This window comes from Crocuta crocuta, unplaced genomic scaffold, assembly GCF_008692635.1.
Source record: "Crocuta crocuta isolate KB4526 unplaced genomic scaffold, BGI_CrCroc_1.0 scaffold334, whole genome shotgun sequence".
Taxonomy (NCBI): domain Eukaryota; kingdom Metazoa; phylum Chordata; class Mammalia; order Carnivora; family Hyaenidae; genus Crocuta; species Crocuta crocuta.
This window is the reverse complement of record NW_027533260.1, coordinates 3,160,205-3,179,491: the sequence shown is the minus strand read 5'-3', so window position 1 is coordinate 3,179,491 and position 19,287 is coordinate 3,160,205. Positions and strand designations below refer to the sequence as shown.

Genomic DNA, 19,287 nt, shown 5'->3' with positions numbered 1-19,287 from the left:
TACTGAGGGGGGGAAAAAAAAGACAGTGTCCAAAGCCTTCAGGCTTTGTGATAGCATTTCTGTAGCCTTCTAGCAAAGGGCAAAGCTATCGGGATAGAGAACAGACCGAGGAGGGGGAAGGTGTTGGGGTTTGCCGGCAATTAAGGGCTGAAGAATGAAGGCGTTTGACCACCAGGGGGCGGCACAAGAAACTGTTTTGATCGCCCTGAAATCCTTAACCTTCTGTGTCTTGAACCAAGTGGTGGCTGCGAAATTCTCTGCATTGTCAAAACTCACAGAGTTGTACCTTCAAGAGCATGAATCTTATTCAATGTAAATTTTATTTTATTTACTTTTTAAAAAGGTTTTATTTTTAAGGAATCTCTACACCCAACACGAGGCTCGAACTCACAACCCTGAGATCAAGAGTGGCCCGCTCCAGTGACTGAGCTGGCCAGGTGCCCCTAAATATAAATTTTATTTGTGTATTTATGTATTTACTTATTTTAATGTTTATTTATATTTTGAAAGAGACAGAGTGCAAGCAGGGGAGGGGCAGAGAAAGAGGGAGACACAGAATCTGAAGCAGGCTCCAGGCTCCGAGCTGTCAGCACAGAGCCCGATGCAAGGCTCGAACCCACAAACCATGAGATCACGACCTGAGCTGAAATTGGACGCCTAACCGACTAAGCCACCCAGGCGCCCCTGTAAATTTTAAAACAAACTTTAAATAGGAAATACAGAACTGTTAAAACTGATGTGATATAGGTCACTCTTTTGAGTCCTGATGATTTTTATGATCATCTCAAATTCGAAGTTGTCGTTTCTTTGGATAGCTCCCTGCAGAGCCAAGAACACAGCAACAGAATCCTCTAATTCAGTGGTTCCTGAATCTGTCCCCACAATGAAACACCTGAACACACTCATTAATCAGTCACTCCCCCTCCCACCCTCCTCCATCCCCTGGTACCCACTAATCTGTTTTCTGTTTCTACTGTTTGCTATTCTGGGCATTTCATATAAATAAAGCCATTTATATGCTGCCCTTTGTGATGGATTCCCTTCCCCCCAGCATAATGTTTTCAAGGTTCATCCCTGTGGAAGCGCATATCAGTATTTCATTCCATTTTATGGCTGAATAATATTCCATTGCCTTGATAACCACATTGTATTTACCTGTTGGTGGATATTTCGGTTGTTTCTTTTTTTTTTAATGTTTTATTATTTATTCTTTTAGAGAGAGAGACAGACAGAGCATGAGCAGAGGAGGGTCAGAGAGAGAGGGAGACACAGAATCCAAAACAGTCTCCAGGCTCTGGCTGCCAGTACAGAGCCTAATGCGGGGCTTGAATCCATGAACTGTGAGATCGTGACCTGAGCCGAAGTCGGACACTCATCCGACTGAGCCACCCAGGCGCCCCTGGGTTGTTTCTACCTTTTTGGCTTTTGTGACTAGTCCTAGAGTGAACATTCATGTATAACTTTGTGTATGATCACTTGTTTTCAGTTTTCTCTGAAAATTAAATTTAAAAAATTTAAAAGTAAGGGGCACTTGGGTGTCTCAGCTGGTTGAGCATCCAACTCTTGGTCTTGGCTCAGGTCATGATCTCATGGTTCGTGAGTTCGATCCCTGGGTCGGGCTCAGTGCTGACAGTAAAGAGCCTGCTGGGGATAATCTCTCTCCCTCTCTCTGCCCCTGCCCCCTGCTCACTCTCTCTCTCTCTCTCAAAATAAATAAATAAACTTAAAAAATAAAAATAAACATTTTTGGAAACTTCCTTTATCTCTGCCCCCAAAGATATAGGCTGGCAATCATACTCCAAACCCATGGCCTCTGATAGATATCTGAAGAGTGTCATGACTGAGGTTTTACTAAATAGTAATAAATTTCCTTTTCTAATCGCAGCTAGACCCTCAAGGTAAGGTCCAGAATTGTTTCCAAAATGCCTTAGAGACTTACTTTATTGCAAACCCCCTCCCAACCTGAAGGTATATAATCAGTCACTAATCACAACCCCATTGTAACTCCCCCTGCCCACAAATTCTGCCCTGTGCTTTATTTTTTTTTTAATGTTTTATTTATTTCTAGGAGAGAGAGAGAGACAGCGTGAGGAGGGGAGGGTCAGAGAGCGAGGGAGACACAGAATCCGAAGACAGGCTCCAGGCTCTGAGCTGGCAGTCAGCACAGAGCCCGACGCGGGGCTCGAACCCACGAACCGCGGGATCATGACCTAAGCGAAAGTCGGACGCTTAACCGACTAAGCCACCCAGGCGCCCCTGCCCTGTGCTTTAATAGCACCACCTTTTCACAGCGAAGACACCTCAAGAATTCTTTCCTGGTATTGGCTCCAAACCACAACACTTCAAACCACATCAGAGATTATTTAAAAATAAAATCTCGGGGCTCCTGGGCGGCTCAGTCGGTTGAGCGTCCAGCTTCAGTTCAGGTCATGATCTCGCGGTTCGTGGATTCGAGCCCCACGTGGGGCTCTGTATTGACAGCTCAGAGCCTGCAGCCTGCTTGGGATTCTGTGTCTCCCTCTCTCTCTGCCCCTCCCCTGCTCACGCTGTCTCTCTCTCTCTCAGAAATAAATAAAACATTAAAATATATATATATAAAATAAATACATACGTGTATATATAATAAAGACAAGAGCCCAGATTAAATCTAGAATAGCCTGTCCGGTAGAATTTTCTATGCTGAAAAAGTTCCCCATCTGTGCTGTCCAGTATGGAAGCCGCTAGCCCGTTGCTATTGAGCACTTGAAACATGACTAGGATGACTCAGAAACTTGGGTTTAAATTTATTTCAAGGTATTTCTTTCTACTTTAAATAATTTAAATTTATTTTTTGTGTTTTGTAAAGCATTTATTTATTTTGAGAGAGAGTGAGAGAGCCGGGGAGGGACAGGGCAGAAGAGAGACAGAGAATCCCAGGCAGGTTCCACGCTGTCAGCACAGAGCCCCACCTGTTGTTCGATCTCACAGCGAGATCATGCCTGACCTGCGCCGAAATCAAGAGTCGGACGATTAGCCAACCCAGCCAGCCAGGCGCCCCTTACAGATTTTATTTTTAAGTAATCTCCACACCCAACGTGGGGCTCGAACTCACAACCCCAAGATGAAGAGTCCCGTGCCCCGCTGACTGAACCAGCCAGGTGCCCCGGATTTATTTAAGTGGAAATGGTCACATGAGGCCAGTACCTACCTTAATGGACGGCTCAGGTCTCGACATATCAGATACCAAAGCCAATGGTCCTTTCTAGTACAGCTCACACTCCGATAAAGTGTTTCAGATTCTGTAAGAAAACATTACGTCTTTGAGAAACTTTCAACACACTGTGAGAAACAAAAAACGTTATAACTTGTTTGGGGGTAAAATTGGAAAGAAGACGTTTACGCCATGAATAATTAAGAAGCCATTGACTGCCTGATCTAGAAGATGTCTTAAGCCACATAGATATTTAATTTCTAGAGCTTAATTGAGATGGAGAGAGGACAACAGAAAGATGGGTAATAAACAAGTCATCCCTGGCCATCATTATGCAAATGAACGATTCCTAAAATTAGCCGTGGCGGGGAGTCTCCTCAGAAAGCAAGGTTCAGGCGGCTGCTTCCCTGGGTTTGTGTAGAGAGACTTACCCCTGAGGATTGTTCAAACCCACACTTTCCCTGGCTGTTAGCGACTCCCCCATGCTCTCCTGTCGCTGTTGGTTTGTCCTGCTGTGAAGTCAGCTAAACGCATTCTGCATTTGGAAGATACACACGTCTAGACCCATCATGTACTTGACCTATCATCAGATTTATCCACGTGAGGACAAATTTGCCTTGCTTTCTAGCATGTTCCTGATTTTCTTTCTCCCCTCTGAAGCCGTCACCCACAGACCATACCTCTCCTTTTTCCTTTTTATTAAATCTTTTTAAATTAAAAAAAAATATGTTTATTTATTATTTTGAGAGAGAGACAGAACGTGATCAGGGGAAAGGCAGAGAGAGAGAGGGAGACACAGAATCCGAAGCAGGCTTCAGGCTCTGAGCTGTCAGCACAGAGCCTGACGTGGGGCTTGAACTCACGAACTGCAAGATCATGACCTGAGCCAAAGCCGGACACTTAATGGACTGAGCCACCCAGTACCCCCTCTTTTTAAGTCTATTTATTCATCTTGAGAGAGACAGAGCAAGTGGGAGAGGGGCAGAGAGAGAGGGAGAGAGAGAATCCCAAGCAGGTTCTGCACTGTCAGCACAGAGCCCAATGCGGGGCTTGAATCCATGAAACGGGAGACCACAACCTGAGCCAAAATCAAGGGTCGGACATTTACTGGACTGAGCCACCCAGGCGCCCCTCACAGGCCATACTTTTCTCCCACTCATGGTCCTGGCTCTGTTTCTTGATCTTGGGATTTCTCAATCTTGATGTAAATTTCAGTAAAGTCATTTTAATATAAATGTCCTTGGGGATCACTATCTTGTCATAGTAGACAGAATAAGGGTCCTCTGGAACCGCCCACAACTTAATCCCCAAATCTGTGACTTTGTTACCTCGAATGGTGAAAAGGACGAGGCAGAGGTGATTAGGCTGAAGACTTTGAGATGGAAGGTTATCCAGGATTTTTCTGGGTGGGCCCAGTGAGATCACAAGGGTCTTTAAAAAAAATTTTTTTTTAAGCTTATTTATTTTGAGAGAGAGAACAAGTGGCGAAGGGGCAGAGAAAGAGGGAGTGAGAGAGAATCCCAGGCAGGCTTTGCCCTGCCGTCCCTATGCGGGACTCAACCCACGAACTGTGAGATCATGACCTGAGCCAAAACCAAGAGTTGGATCCTTAACCAACTGAGTCCAAATCCTGGAGCCCCAAGATCACAAGGGTCTTTATAAGGACCGTTATAGAAAGAGGGGAAGTGGGGGCATCCGTCACAGACCAGAGAGTAGAACCAATTGGTGAAAAGGCACATTTTCAAGATGGAGGAAGGGGGCATGAGCAAGGAATTCAGGCAGCTTCTAGATGTTGGGACACCAGCTGGGTGTCCTGGAATTCGACTCAATTTTTTTTTTTTAAGTAATCTCTACAACCAATGCAGGGCTCGAACTCACAACCCCTATATCAATAGTTGTGCACTCTAAGGGCTGAGCCAACCTGGAGCCCTCATTCATCTCAGTTCGGATACTGTCTACCCAGAGATGTGTTGGATCCCACGAGGTGAAGAGCTCGGTCCTGCAAGACTGTCCCCACCCCTTAAAACACTAGTGAAAAGCCCGTGTCGTGCTTCTGACCAACCGGCTGCAGATCAGATTCCTAATGATGGGGTTTGAAGTGATGGGGTTTGGAGCCAATAGCCAAGAAAGACATCTTTGGTACAAAAAGGTTGTTTTCTTAAAGCATGGGAACAGGATGCGTGGGCAGAAAGAGCTGCCTGGGCTTATGACAGGTGACTGATTATATAAGATTTTCCGTCCTATGGAGGGGAGAGTGACGTCAGGGTCGCCAGAAATTGAATCTACAGGTTTCCGGAAGTTTGGTTATCGATAAATTTGCTTTTTTTTTTTCTTGCAAGTCATTAAGGCAGTTGTAAACTGATCGAAACTCCTGTCTTGCATGACTGTGACCTCTATCAGCCACTTGTTTTTCCCTCTAGCAAAGTGTTAACAATAAGACAAACAGGGAGTTGGGGATGTTAGACTCTGGGAGGCTCAAGTATTTGTCAATGGGCTGCAGGTTATAAGGAAATTTAATTTTACCTACATTTCTTTCTGCCTTTGTTCCCCATATCACGAAGACCCCCTCCTTGGGTTTGATTCATTTGCTAGAGCGGCTCACAGAACCCAGAGGAACATTTTCCTTGCTGGATCACCAGTGTATCATAAAAAGACAGAACTCAGGAAGAGCAGATGGGAGAGAGACGCGTAGGACCAGGCATGGGGAAAGGGCGGACTTTCTGCGCCCTCTCCAGACCCTAGGCTCTCCCCAATTCCATGTGCTCACCAACCCGGAATCTCTGCGAATCCCGTCCTTGTGGGTTTTAGGGAAGCTTCCTTACATACTCATGATGGCGTAAACCACTGGCCATTGGTCATTGATTCCGCCTCTAGCCCTTCCCTCCTGCTGGGGAGTGGGGGAGTAGGCTGGATGTGTGTGTGGGTGTGTGTGTGTGTTACCTTTAAAAGAATAAAATTTATAATAAGAGCTGAGTTCCCAATACAAAGACCGGACCACAGAGAAAGTTAGGGAATGGTGTCCTCAAAGTGCTAAGGAGAAAATGCCAATCTAAAATTCTATACCCAGTAAAACTATCTTTTAAAAATTAAAAATGAGGGTGCCTGGGTGGTCCAGTTAATTAAATGTCTGACTTTGGCTCAGATCGTGATCTCCCAGTTCATGGGTTCAAGCCCCACACCAGGCTCTCTGCTCTCAGGGCCCCTTTCCATCCATGTTTATAGTGGCATAATTCGCAATAGCCAAAAGGTGAAAATAACCCACATGTCTGTAGATGGATGAAGGGATAACCCAACGTGGCGCATCCACACAATAGAATATTATTCATCCATAAAAAAAGGGTACATGAGGCATTGACACAGGCTATGACACGGATGAACCCTGAAAACATTCTGTTAAATAAAAAAGCCAGACACAAAAGGACAAGTATTATATGATTCCAATTATAGGAGGTACATAGAGTTTATTTTTATCTAATTTGAGAGAGAAAGAGAGAGAGAGAGAGAACAAATGGGGAGGGGCAGAGAGAGAGGCAGAATCCCAAGCAGGCTCCAAGCTAGCAGCAAAGAGCCCGATGCCAGGCTTGAACTGACGAACCGTGAGATCATGACCTGAGCCAGAATCAAGAGTTGGATGCTTAACCAACTGAGCCTCATGCGGCGGCCCCCTGTGAGGCACTTAGAACTGTTAGTCATAGAGACGGAAAGCAGATACAGGTTAAGGGCTGGAGGAAAAAGGAAGCGGGGAGCATGCACTAAAATTGTGCCAAGTGACTGATGTGAGCCTTCTGTGACCATCTCAAGTGACTTCAAGGAAGAATCAAAAATTGGAAGAACTAGGGCGCCCGGGTGGCCCAGTTGGTTGAGCGTCTGACTTTGGCTCAGGTCACAATATCATGGTTTGTGAGTCTGAGCCCCGCGCTGGGTTCTGTATGGACAGCCTGGAGCCTGTTTCAGGGTCTGTGTCTCCCTCTCTGTCCTCCTCTGCCCATGCTCTGTCTCTATCTCTTTCTCAAAAATTAATAAACATTAAATAAATTTTTAAGAATTAAAAAAAAACAGGAAGAACTGACAAACCAGTTAAGCAGAGGCATGCAAGCATTATTTCTAAATATTTTTTTAATGTTTTTTTATTTATTTCTAGGAGAGAGAGAGAGAGACAGCGTGAGCAGGGGAGGGTCAGAGAGAGAGAGGGAGCCACAGACTCTGAAACAGGCTCCAGGCTCTGAGCTGGCAGTCAGCACAGAGCCCGACGCGGGGCTCAAACCCACGAACCGTGAGATCATGACCTAAGCGAAAGTCGGACGCTTAACCGACTAAGCCACACAGGCGCCCCAAAAATTTCTTTTAATTTTTTTTGTGGGGCTCAAATTGACAAACTGCAAGATCGTGACCTGAGCCACTGCCGGACATCCAACCAACTGAGCCACCCAGGCACCCCTAAAAATTGTTGTTTAATGTTTAGTTATTTTTGAGAGAGAGAGAGAGAGCTCATGCAAGTGGGGGAAGGGCAGAGAGAAAGGTACTGAGGATCCAAAGTGGGCTCTGTCCTGAGAGCAGAAGCCTAATTAAGGGCTCGAACTCATAAACCTGAGCCAAAGTCAGACGCTTAACGGACTGAGCCACCCAGGCGCCCCTGGAGCAGTCCTTCAGAGCCATGGAAAAGCATTTCCCAGGCCTTGGTGCACAAAGATTGGTTTTCTTTCAGTGGACCTGTCGACGGTACAGAATTTTAGCTTGGAAAGATGAGAAAGTTCTGGAGACAGATGGTGGTGATGATTCCACAACAGTGGGAATGCGCTTAATGCCACCGCCCTGTACCCTTCAACAGTGGTTAACATGGAAATGTCTATGTATATTTTGTCGCAACAAAAAATGTGCCTAGTGGGGGTGGGGGTGGGGGGAGACAGATGAATGGACAGAGCATAGAGGATTTTTAGGGCAGTGAGAACATTTTATAAAAGTGGACCTAGGTCATTATCCATTTGTCCAAATCCATAGAATATACAACATCAGGGGCGCCTGGGTGCCTCAGTCAGAGAAGCATGCGACTCTTGATCTCGTTCGTGGTTGTGAGTTCGAGCCCCACATTGGGGGTAGAGATTACTTAAATAAATACAATATACATAAAATATTTGTTTAAAGAATATACAACACCGAGAGTGAACCCTAAGGTAAACTGTGGACTTTGGGTGATGACCCTATATCAACGTAGGTTTATCTCTAGTTTATAAAAAAAAAAAGTATGGGGCTCCTGGGTGGCTCAGTGGGTTAAGCATCTGACTCGTGATCTCAGCTCAGGTCTTGATCTCATGAGGGTGAGTTGAACCCCCGCATTGGGCTTCACGCCCAGTGTGAAAAAAAATAATTAAAAATAACTAAAAATTAATTAATTAAAATTTTAATAAGATTAAAGTTTTTTAAAAGGTAGCATTCCAGTGACTAGTGTTGATAAGAGAGGAAACTATGCATGTTTGGGGACAGAAGGCATATGGGACATCTCTGTACCTCCTCAGTTTTTCTGTAAACCTAATACTGCTTTAATAATAATAGTCTTTTTTAATCTTTTTTTAAAATTTTTATTTATTTTTGAGAGAGAGAGACACAGAGTGTGAGTGGGAGAGGAGCAGAGAGAGGGGGAGACACAGATTCCGAAGCAGGCTCCAGACTCCGAGCTGTCAGCACAGAGCCCGATGCTGGACTTGAACCCACAAACGGCGAGATCATGACCTGACCCGACTAAGCCACCCTAATAAAGTCTTTTTAAAATATATTTTTAAAAATTTTTAATGCTTGTTTAATTTGGAGAGAGAGAGTGTGCAAGCAGGGGAGGAACAGAGAGAGAGGGAGACACAGAATCAGAAGCAGACTCCAGGCTCTGAGCTGTCAGCACGGAGCCCAACTTGGCTCAAACTCACAAACTGTGAGATCATGACCTGAGCCAAAGTTGGACGCCTAACCCACTGAGCCACCCAGTCGCCCCATAAAGTCTTGTTTAAAAAACCAAGTTTAGGGGCACCAAGCTGTCTCAGTCTGTGCTGCACTGGACTCTTTTTTCTTTTTTTATAATTTTTTTTTACATTTATTTATTTTTGAGAGACCGAGAGAGAGAGACGGAGCGTGAACACGGACTCTTGATCTCAGGGTTGTGAGTTTGACCCCCCACCTTGGGTGAGAGATTACTTTTTAAAAAATGAGTTTAGGTATAAAGTCATATGAGGCCGTGTAAGCTTCAGGGTAGAATTGCATTACTCGAAATGAGACATTTCTTTTTTGTTTGTTTGTTTTATTTATTTNCTGAGGCCGTGTCCTCGCCGGCTAGATTCAGGCAGCTGTTCTCTTTCCTTGGAATTTGGGATCCGGGGACGTTCTTGCCCCTCGCGGGAGGTTCGCCGGTTCGATCCCAGTAACGGTCAGCACAGATTTTGTTAGAACTGTTTGTGCAGACCTCGCAGGTCACCGGCTAGTCAACGCTCACGGGGTGAGGGAGGCAGCGAAAGGAAAAGGGGGGGTGCTGAGAGGGAAACTGAGGCCCCCTCCTCCAGACTGCGCCCTCTTCCAGGGCAGAGAAAAGCCTTCCTCTCCTTTGAGAAGTGGCTGGGGNGTCGATTTTTATTGTATTTGCTTATTAATTATTATTTTTGCAATCCCATCCCTCTCTCGTCTGCAGCCCTGCAACCCTCCATCTAGTGCAGGGAATGAGCTCTTGCGCCGCGCCACCCACAGACGCGTCCCGAAGCCGGCGCCGCAGAGATGGTGAGCGTGCGCGGTTGTCGCACGGCCCACACCGCGGGCGGGACCGGGTCGGATTCCGGGGAGTCGGGAGCAGCNGTCGTGATTAGGGCAAACTGGAAAATTCCGGGCGCATTCAGATCGAGAGAGGATGGCCATCGGGTTCTCTTCTCCCAGAGAAAGGATTTCGGCGGCCGAGTTTGGCCCATCGGGCACTTTCTTTCTTTGGGGGGAAAGGCGTTCAAGTGGAAAAGTCAGGATCAGCCCCCACGGCCTGAGCGAATTGCTTGTTTGTTACTACTCTACCCCAGTAAGGTCTGGTTCACGGACCCTAACGNGCACTTAATGACTTTATAGTATTTGAGTGTCATAGTTCTTTTGGCCTTGTGAAAACCTGGGTTCACGTAAACCCCAGAGGAGTAAATACAACGAGATCCTGGGCGCCACCACAAATATGGGACATTTTTGAAAGCAAAGTTAGAACGGTTGCCTCTTAAACGGAATCGGTGTATTTAAGATGTGGGAATTCGGTTCATGAGTTCGAGCCCCACGTCGGGCTCCGCGCAGACAGTGTGAAGCCTGCTTGGGATTCTCTCTCTCCTCTCTCTCTGCCCCTTCCCCGTGTGCTCTCTCTGTCTCCCAAAGTAAATAAACTTTAAAAAGTTAAGTTTAGGGGCGCCTGGGTGGCTTAGTCGGTTAAGCGTCTGACTTTCGCTCAGGTCATGATCTCGCGGTTCGTGGGTTCANGCCAGACGCAGCTATTTTCTCTTCTACCTGCTTTCCTGAGACGACCCAGGATCGGGCGCTCTCTTTGTTTGTTTCCCACTGTCCCCAAACTAAGTGTCTGCGATCACCAGGGACTTACCTAGAGCCCCAGGTGTAAGGGTTTGTTGCAAGGAGAGAGATCGATTGCACCTGAGAGGAAGCTGTCAAACGAAGGGTTGGAGTTATTATGGGGGGGGGAGTGGGGAGGGGCGCACATAGAGGGTGGAAATCAGGATCGGGGCTTAAATAGGCTCCAACCCAAGGCTCCAACCCAGCTGAACGTAAAGGAGTTATCTGGTCTGGATGTTCCCTTGGAAACTACAAGGTCAAGATAGATGAGGAATGCCGCGTCCCAGTCCCCTTATCCGAAGTCCTGCCCCAGGCTGCAGATCGAGGCCACGTCTCCGTCAGAGTGACTCAGGATTCCCCAGGCAAGAGTGGAATGTTCTTTTCTTACCGATATGATATGATATCAAATGGGCTACAAGTTTTAGGAAACAAAGCTTATCAGTGAGTTAGAAGACAGCTTAGTAAGGGGAGAAAACAAGTCCCTTTGACTTTGCTGCCGGCTTCATCCCTGGCTGGCTGGTCGCGTCTCCTGCCGGCGACTGGCTGTGAGGACAGGGCTGTCTGTCATCACCTNNNNAAAAAGTTAAGTTTAGAAGAAGATGTGGGAACACAGTTCCTCCTGGAAGACCACTCTCATTTCTGCCAAGTTGAGTCCCTGGAGAATTCTGAAGCCATTAACTCTTTCCAATAGAAGGAATTCTTATTTTAGCAAGAAAACGGGACTTCAGAGTAAAAAAGCCACCCTCGTCAGTTGCATTGGAAATCCTTTCACTGTAAACTGTTTTTTGCTTAAAATTTTTTTAACGTTGACTCTTTTTTCTTATTTTGCTTAATAATTTATTTTGGGGATGTGTCATAGATCAGTGTGTTTGAAAAATTGCTGTGCTGGGGGCACCTGGGTTGGCGCAGTTAAGCATCCAGCATTGGCTCTGGTTACGATCTCTTGGGTTGTGAGTTCGAGCCCTGCTTCGGGCTCTGTGCTGACAGCTCGGAGCCTGGAGCCGGCTTCGCATTCTGTGTCTCCCTCTCTCTCTGCTCCTTCTCCACTCTCACTCTGTCTGTCTCTTAAAAATAAATAAACATTAAAAAAGTTTTTAATATTACTGGAGCACCTGGCTGGCTTGGTGGGTTGGAGGAGCCTGTGACTCATGATCTCAGGGTTATGACTTTGAACCCCACGTTGGGTGTAGAGGTTACTTAAAAAAAAAATAAGTAAACTTAAAAAAAGAATAAAAACATTACTGCTAGAGTTTCTCAGCGAGATAATGTTGTGGTCACATTTTAAGATTCCTTGCTCTTTAGAGCATTTCATTTTCCCTTTATTATTTATGTTCACATTTTGTGTGATTTAACGCAAATGGCTAGAAAGTTCTTTTGTACTGGAGCACCTGGGTGGCTGAGTAGGTTAAGTGTCCGACTTTGGCTCAGGTCATGATCTTGAGGTTCGTGGGTTTAAGCCCTCCCCGCCACCCTAACCATCAGGCTCTCTGCTGACAGCTCAGAACCTTGGGCCTGCTTCAAATTCTGTGTCTGTCTGTCTCTTTCTCAAAAATAAATAAACATTAAAAAAATAGAAAGTTCTTTTGTACTACTAAGGTTTTTCCCTCCCTCTCTGTATTTAAAGATTTTATTTTTAAGAAACCTCTGCATCCAACATGGGGCTCGAACTCAATACCCCGGGACAAGAGTCTCACACTCTATAGCCAGCCAGGAGCCCGTGTACTACTAAGCTTTTTAAAACCGAGAATGAGAGGTACCTGGCTGGCTCAGTCAGTGGAGTGTAGGACTCTTGATCTCAGGATTGTGGGTTCGAGCCCCACGTTGGGTATAGAGAATACTTAAAATAAAACTTTTTCAAAAAGAAATAAAAAATAAAATAAAAGCAATAATGGATTGGCTGTAAGGTTGCGTGGCAGAATAAATAAATAAAATTAAGTTTAAANGAGTACATAAAATTTAATAAGTAGAATTATTTTTTATTTTATTTTATATTTTACTTTATTTTATTTTACTGTATTGTATTGTATTGTATTGTATTGTATTTTAGTAGGCTCCATGCCCAACATGGGGCTTGGGCGCAGGACTCTGAGATTAGGAGCTGCACACTCTACCAACTGAGCCAGCCAGACACCCCAATTTTAGAATTTTTAAAATAATATAATAGGTAGGTCCTCAGATTAATGAATTGGACACTGCTGTTGGTCAGAGGCCCTCGGCCCATCCCTGACCCCACTGCCTTGCTTCCTTCTGGGGCTAATCACCATCTTGAAATTTTTTTTAAGTTTGTTTATTTTGAGAGAGAGAGCGTGCACTTGAATGCAGGAGAGGCAGAGAGAGAGAGAGAATCCCAAGCAGGCTCCATACTGTCAGCTCAGAGCCAGATGCAGGACTCAAACCCACAAACCCTGAGGTCATGACCTGAGCCAAAATCAAGAGTCAACGCTCAGCCGACTGGGCCACCCAGGCGCCCCACCATCTTGAAGGTTCTATCGATCATTCTTTCGGTTTTCTTTCTTCCCCCCATGTGTGTATATTTGAAGCATTTTCAGACCTGCAATGAAATTATAGTAAGAATNCAGGCACTTTTTTTTTTTTTTTTTTTTGGCTGAACCACTTGAGAGAGACTTGTAGATATTGGGGCACAACACCCCTTGCAGCTCAGCGCGCCTCCCCGGAAAACAGTGCCGTTCTCAGGTTTCCGCAGGACGTCCCTCGGTCCGCCCCTCTGTCGCTAACAGATGTCGTAGCCGCCTCACCTTTGTCACTACTGGGACAGGAACTGCCATGGTCATTTTTGACCAGGTGTCCTTCCCGCTTTTCAGGCCGAAGTTTCCTCTGACGCTTGGCTGGTGGGGAGCGGGCTGCAGGCCTGCAAAATGGGCAACAACTGGGAACTTGTTAGAAACCCCACTCAGGCTCCTCCCCAGACCTAAGAAGGCAGTTCCACAATATAAGTCTTGGAGTGGAATTATGGGTAGTAGATTTGAAGCTATCAGATTTTCTTTCCTTTTGTTTTGTTTTGGTTTTTTTAATGTTTTTTATTTATTTCTGAGAGAGACCGAGCATGAGCAGGGGAGGGCCAGAGAGAGAGGGAGACACAGAATCCGAAGCAGGCTCCAGGCTCTGAGCTGTCAGCACAGAGCCTGACGCGGGGCTTGAACCCACGAACCATGAGATCATGACCTGAGCCGAAGTCGGTCACTTAACTGACTGAGCCACCCAGGCGCCCCTTTCTTTCCTTTTTTTAATTAAAAATGTTTAATGGTTATTTATTTTTGAGAGGAGCCTGCGGGTGCGGGGATGGGGGGTGGGGGGAGGAACAGAGGATCCAAAGCAGGCCCAGTCAGCCATGACAGCACAGAGCCGGAAGTGGGGCTCCAACTCAAGAACCATGAGATTGTAAACTGAGCCAAAGGTGGACACTTAACTGACTCAGCCACCCAGGCGCCCCCAGGGTTTCAGATTTTCTGTATAAAAAAATTTTTTTCCCAAGATGATTGTAGCAGTTTCTATCCATACAACAGGTTTTTTGGGGTTTTTTATTTTATTTTTTTGTTTATTTTTTGAGAGAGAGACAGACCACGAGTGGGGGAGGGGCAGAGAGAGAGGGAGACCCAGAATCCGAATCTGAGCTGTCAGCACAGAGCCCGAAGCAGGGCTCGAACTCACAAACCGCGAGATCATGCCCTGAGACAAAACGAAGTCGGTCGCTTAACTGACTGAGCCCCCCAGGGGCCCCAGAGGTGGGATAGTTTAATATACGATTTGCAAAGGCCTTTACTGGCCGTGCCTTGATCCCAGACACTTCACTCCAGTCTCCACTTCTGCCATCGTGTGACATTCTTCCCCCATGTGTCTGTGCCCAGATTTCCTCTTCCTGTGAGACATGGGTCATTTGGCCGAGGGCCCACCTACTCCAGCGAGACTTCATGGTACCTCTTTGACATCTGCAAACACCTTATTTCCAAATTGGGTCACATTCCTAGGGACCGAGGGATAGGACCTCGGCCTGTCTTTGGGGAGGGGACACAACTCAACTCCTAACAGCACCCCGAAAGCGTGTGTTGTTTTAGGGCTCCATGACCTTCACAGACGTGGCCGTGAATTTCACCAAGGAGGAGTGGGCCCTGCTGGACCCTGCACAGAGAAATCTCTACAGAGACGTGATGCTGGAGAACTGCAGGAACGTGGCCTCCCAGGGTGAGGATGCCCCCCTTCCACACTTGTCTGTGGCCGGGACCCACGTGCGCCAGGTACCCCCTGCGTTCCTGGAGGCTTGCTGAGGAATGGGACCGACATCGCTCAGTAACCGAGACGCGGCTGCTGCTGTCCCCAAGTGGTGGACACCGGGTATTACCCCATGAAAGAGGAAATTTGTCCTTTGCGGTACATTTCTGTTCTCTCCGTGACCCCCAGCCCTCGGGCGACCCTCAGGGGGGTGAGCACAGAGGGGTTTAGTGCATTCAGGAGGAAAATGGAGGGAATACTTTGTTGCTGCACACTCGTACGTGCTTAGCAGCAGAACCCCTACAGACCAAAGCGTACACCCTGTTTCCGGGAAGGTTTCTGCTTCCGGCACCGCTGTCTTAACGTCATGTGCTATCCTGTGTCCCCGTGATCAGGACTTCCACGAGGCACCCTAGCCTGATCTCATGTTTGCAGGAGCAAGAAGCGGGTCTGGGAATGGTGAGGGGTAATTTTACCCATGTACCTGCTCGCATGAATCTTTACAAGGAAGGATTTCACCATGTGGAATTTATTTTATTTTTTGTTAATGTTTTTTATTTATTTTTGAGAGAGAGAGAGAGACAGAGTGTGAGCGGGGAGGGTCAGAGAGAGAAGGAGACGCAGAATCTGAAGCAGGCTCCAGGCTCCGCACTGTCAGCACAGAGCCCGACTCAGGGATCGAACTAACCACCGTGAGATCATGACCTGAGCCGAAGTCAGAAGATTAACTGACTGAGACACCTAGGCGCCCTGACCTGGGTCCCTTTAAAGTCACACACGGACTCTCTCTTAGTCTGTTCGGGCTGACCGAATACCACGCTCCAGGTGGCTGTCACACACACACTTGCCTCTCACATTCCGGAGACTGGGAAGTCCAAGGTCAAGGTGACAGCAGACTTGGTTCCCAGCCAGGACTCTTCCTGGTTTGCAGACGGCCGCCTTCCTGCTGTGTCCTCACGTGCTAGAGAGGCAGCGAGCTCCGCTCTGCTTCCGTAGGGACGCCAGTGCCATCACGGTGTCCCCACTGCCACATCTTCATCCAGACCTGATTAGCTTCCTGGTGCCCCACCTGCAAATACCATCACCTTTGGGGGGGAGGGATGAGGGTTTCCACGTACGGATTTGTGGGCGACACAAAGTCAGTCCGTGGCTGACTGTCCAGTTCTCTTCCATGAGGCTGTACCTTCCTGACTGCTATCCTCCCTCCATCCCCAAAGGACCGTTGGGTAACAGGTCCCGGCCACACAGAACCCGTCCTCACTGCAGTCGAGCCCCCAAGCAGGCCCAAGTCCATGGCGCCTTTCCACTCCAGTGCCTGCACCTTGCTCGTGAGTCCCTTTCACGTTTTCCTCCCCCACTCCGAGTCACCATTTGAGAAGAAACCCACCTGGGCACGATCCTAGGTTAGATCATCTCTAGCCTCCACCGTGACGTTCAGTTCGCGTTTGTGTGCTTTATTTCAGATTCGGTGAATCAACACAAAACCAGAAACCCAATCCTTCAGCAGGACGTTCTCGCCGAGAAGATGCTTCCAGGAGCGAGCAGAGTGTGTGCCATGAACAAAAGTACCTGGCCCTCCCCGTGGGGAGGAGACTGGACATGCCACGAAACAGAGGAGCCTCCCAGGCGAAGGGAGCCGAGATTGCAGCTGGCCACGGGGGGCCAAGAGAGGGGCGAGTCTCCGGTCAGAGTCTGTGAACTTCATGAAACGAAGGATAGTTGGAAACCAAGCACAAAGCCCGTGCCTTCACAAAGAGATTCCGCAGGAAACTACATCCCAACCTGGGGCTCCGATGTTCTGAAACCAAGTCCTGTCCTAATCAGTCATCCGAAGATCTACAGAAACAACGAATATGATACAGCCTTATGGCAAAGCACTGGATTGACCCCGTTCGTGAGAGGTCAGACACAGCCAGAGCCAAACACATGGGCTCACATTCACAACAATATGCTGCATACGTATAATATCTGCATGGGGGTGGCCTTTCATGAACGGCCTCCATTTGGGAAAGCCTTTGGTGAAGACATTTCCCCTAGCATACACAAGACTCACATTGCAGAGAAAACCTATGAGTCTAATCCGTTTGAAATCGCCTTCCAAAACGGCTCAATCCATCAGACAAAGAGGCAATACTACACGGCAGAGGCAAATCACGAGAGTAAGCAAGGTGAGAAGCGCCTTGCTCACACTGCAAATTCTGACTCACACAGGAAGACTAAGCCTGGAGGGGGGAAATACAAATGTCAAGAATGTAGGAAATCTTACCTGTATCAGTCTTCCCTCGTGAAGCACATGGAAATTCACACCGGAGAGAAACCGTACAAATGCCAGACATGTGGGAAAGCCTTTAAATATTCCTTACACCTCAACAAGCATTTACAAAAGCACATTATCAAGAAGCCCTATAAATGTGGGCAATGTGGGGAAACCTTCAATGAGTTCTCAAAACTTACTGAACATAGAAGGGTGCATATCGTAGAAAAACCCTATAAATGTGAGGAGTGTGGGAAAGGCTTCATTACTTCTGACAGATTTAAAAACCACCTAAAAACTCACAGTTGACGGGTGCCTGGCTAGCCCGTTCGGAAGAGCGTGATCTCAAGGTCATGAGTTCCAGCTCCACATTGGCTGTAGAGATTGCCTAAGTAAATAAATGAATCTTAAGAAAACCAAAGTCACAGTTGAAAGATGTCCTGTGAATAAAAAAGAATGTGGGAAAAGCTTCATTAATTTTCTCAAACTATCGAGCGCATGAGGATGTTTTGGAAGGGAGCTCAAGTCTTCCCCGAAGGACAGAAGTGGGAGAATCCACACATTTACATATTCACACCCTGTGTAGGTAAGATCTCTGGAAAGTTTCTAATCTTGTTTCACCTTTGGTAGACGTTTGTTCTCACATTGGAGAGAAACCCTATGAATCTAAGGAATATGGAAACGCCTTCCATGTTGTCTCAATGTAATCCTTACAAGAATTCACACTTCGGAGACTCATCATGGGGGTAAGGAACGTGAGAAACAGGTCTTTAAGCATTCATGCCTTAAGTTCCCCCCAAGAGCCTACATCCTGGAGAGATACTAGGATTACCATTCCTTCCAGCTCCTCACCTGCAAGGCACAAATAAATAAACAATAGTAGGAGAGAAACACAGTAAATATTAGCATTGCTGCCATTGACATTGCCTCATCCTTCAACTAGGACCAGAATTCATTCCTTTCCAGTTTTGGTTCTCTAATAAAATCTTACAAGATGACGAAATACCCTCTGTGTGCCTCTTTAGCTTTGTCACGTGAATTTTTGATATGTAAGACCTTTGTTGGTATTTACACACAGATGTTCTCACCAACACAAGGCCCCGTTTGAGCCTCATCTCTTTCCAATTGGGGTTTGGTGTGCTCTGTGATAACATTTTTTTGTTGGTTGGTATTGGTCACGATTTGACTGCATTATGGTCAGAGTGTGTTATCTTTGTGATGTTGATATGGGACACATGTTCTGATGTTCATTTCAGTCTCATGGGACTGACTTCTGTCTAATTGCTTGGCCCTATTCATTCTTCTCATCCTCTTTACTAAGTATAAGGGTCCACAGACTTGTTTTTGCAGAGTTAGCCCTGTTGAAGGTTTTTAAATGCATTTTCTACACTTTCACGTAACTGATAGTGGGTAGATCTTAGAGCCCTGACAGAAGTAACTGGCTTGGATTCCTAGAAAGCTGTTGGAAAGAGGAGAGTGCCACTCTTTATGTCTTAACTAAGTTCCCTTTGCTCTCTTTCCCAGTTGCTCCCTGGAGGTTGGATGAAATTTCCCTGAATTAGCACAAGCAACTTTAGGATCATTGAAATGAAGGTTGTGTTCCCCATAACACAATCTTCACGACACAGAGTCCCCGTGTAGCATGGTTTTGGTTGTCTGTACTAAGTCTAGTGTTTCTAGACTTAGTACATGAAGCAAGCCTCTTATTTTATTAAGAAACATTTTAGGGGAGGGGCACCTGGGTGGCTCAGTCGGTTGAGCGTCCGACTTCGGCTCAGGTCATGATCTCACGGTTTGTGGGTTTGAGCCCCGCGTCAGGCTCTGTGCTGACAGCTAGCTCAGAGCCTGGAGCCTGTTTCATATTCTGTATCTACCTCTCTCACTGATCCTCCCCTGCTTNCCCTCCCCTGCTCACGCTGTCTCTCTCTCTCTCCTAGAAATAAATAAAAATAAAAAAAAATTAAAAAAAAAACATTTTAGGGGAAATTTTTTAAAACACCGAGTTTCTTTGGTGTTGGGTGGGATCAGGGTTCAGTAACTGAATAGTCAGGCT

At 46.6% G+C, this 19,287-nt stretch overlaps 1 protein-coding gene across 2 annotated transcripts; it reads left to right on the top strand.

Annotated features, from left to right (window-relative positions):
- The first annotated feature begins 9,602 nt into the window (after window positions 1-9,602).
- On the top strand, window positions 9,603-18,237 carry ZNF114 (zinc finger protein 114). Of its 2 annotated transcripts, none has more exons than XM_077747110.1 (4): window positions 9,603-9,668; window positions 9,858-9,943; window positions 14,827-14,953; window positions 16,444-18,237. In XM_077747110.1, the coding sequence occupies exons 2-4, from the start codon at window positions 9,941-9,943 to the stop codon at window positions 17,541-17,543; spliced, it is 1,230 nt and encodes a 409-aa protein (XP_077603236.1). In that variant the 5' UTR covers window positions 9,603-9,668; window positions 9,858-9,940; the 3' UTR covers window positions 17,544-18,237. The 2 variants fall into 2 exon arrangements, with proteins under 2 accessions (XP_077603236.1, XP_077603237.1); XM_077747111.1 differs by having other exon boundaries at window positions 14,812-14,953.
- The last annotated feature ends 1,050 nt before the right edge of the window (window positions 18,238-19,287 follow it).

Coding starts and splice junctions, on each gene's coding strand:
- ZNF114 (XM_077747110.1), top strand. Junction 14,954..16,443: donor CAGGAACGTGGCCTCCCAGG/GTGAGGATGCCC, acceptor GCTTTATTTCAG/ATTCGGTGAATCAACACAAA.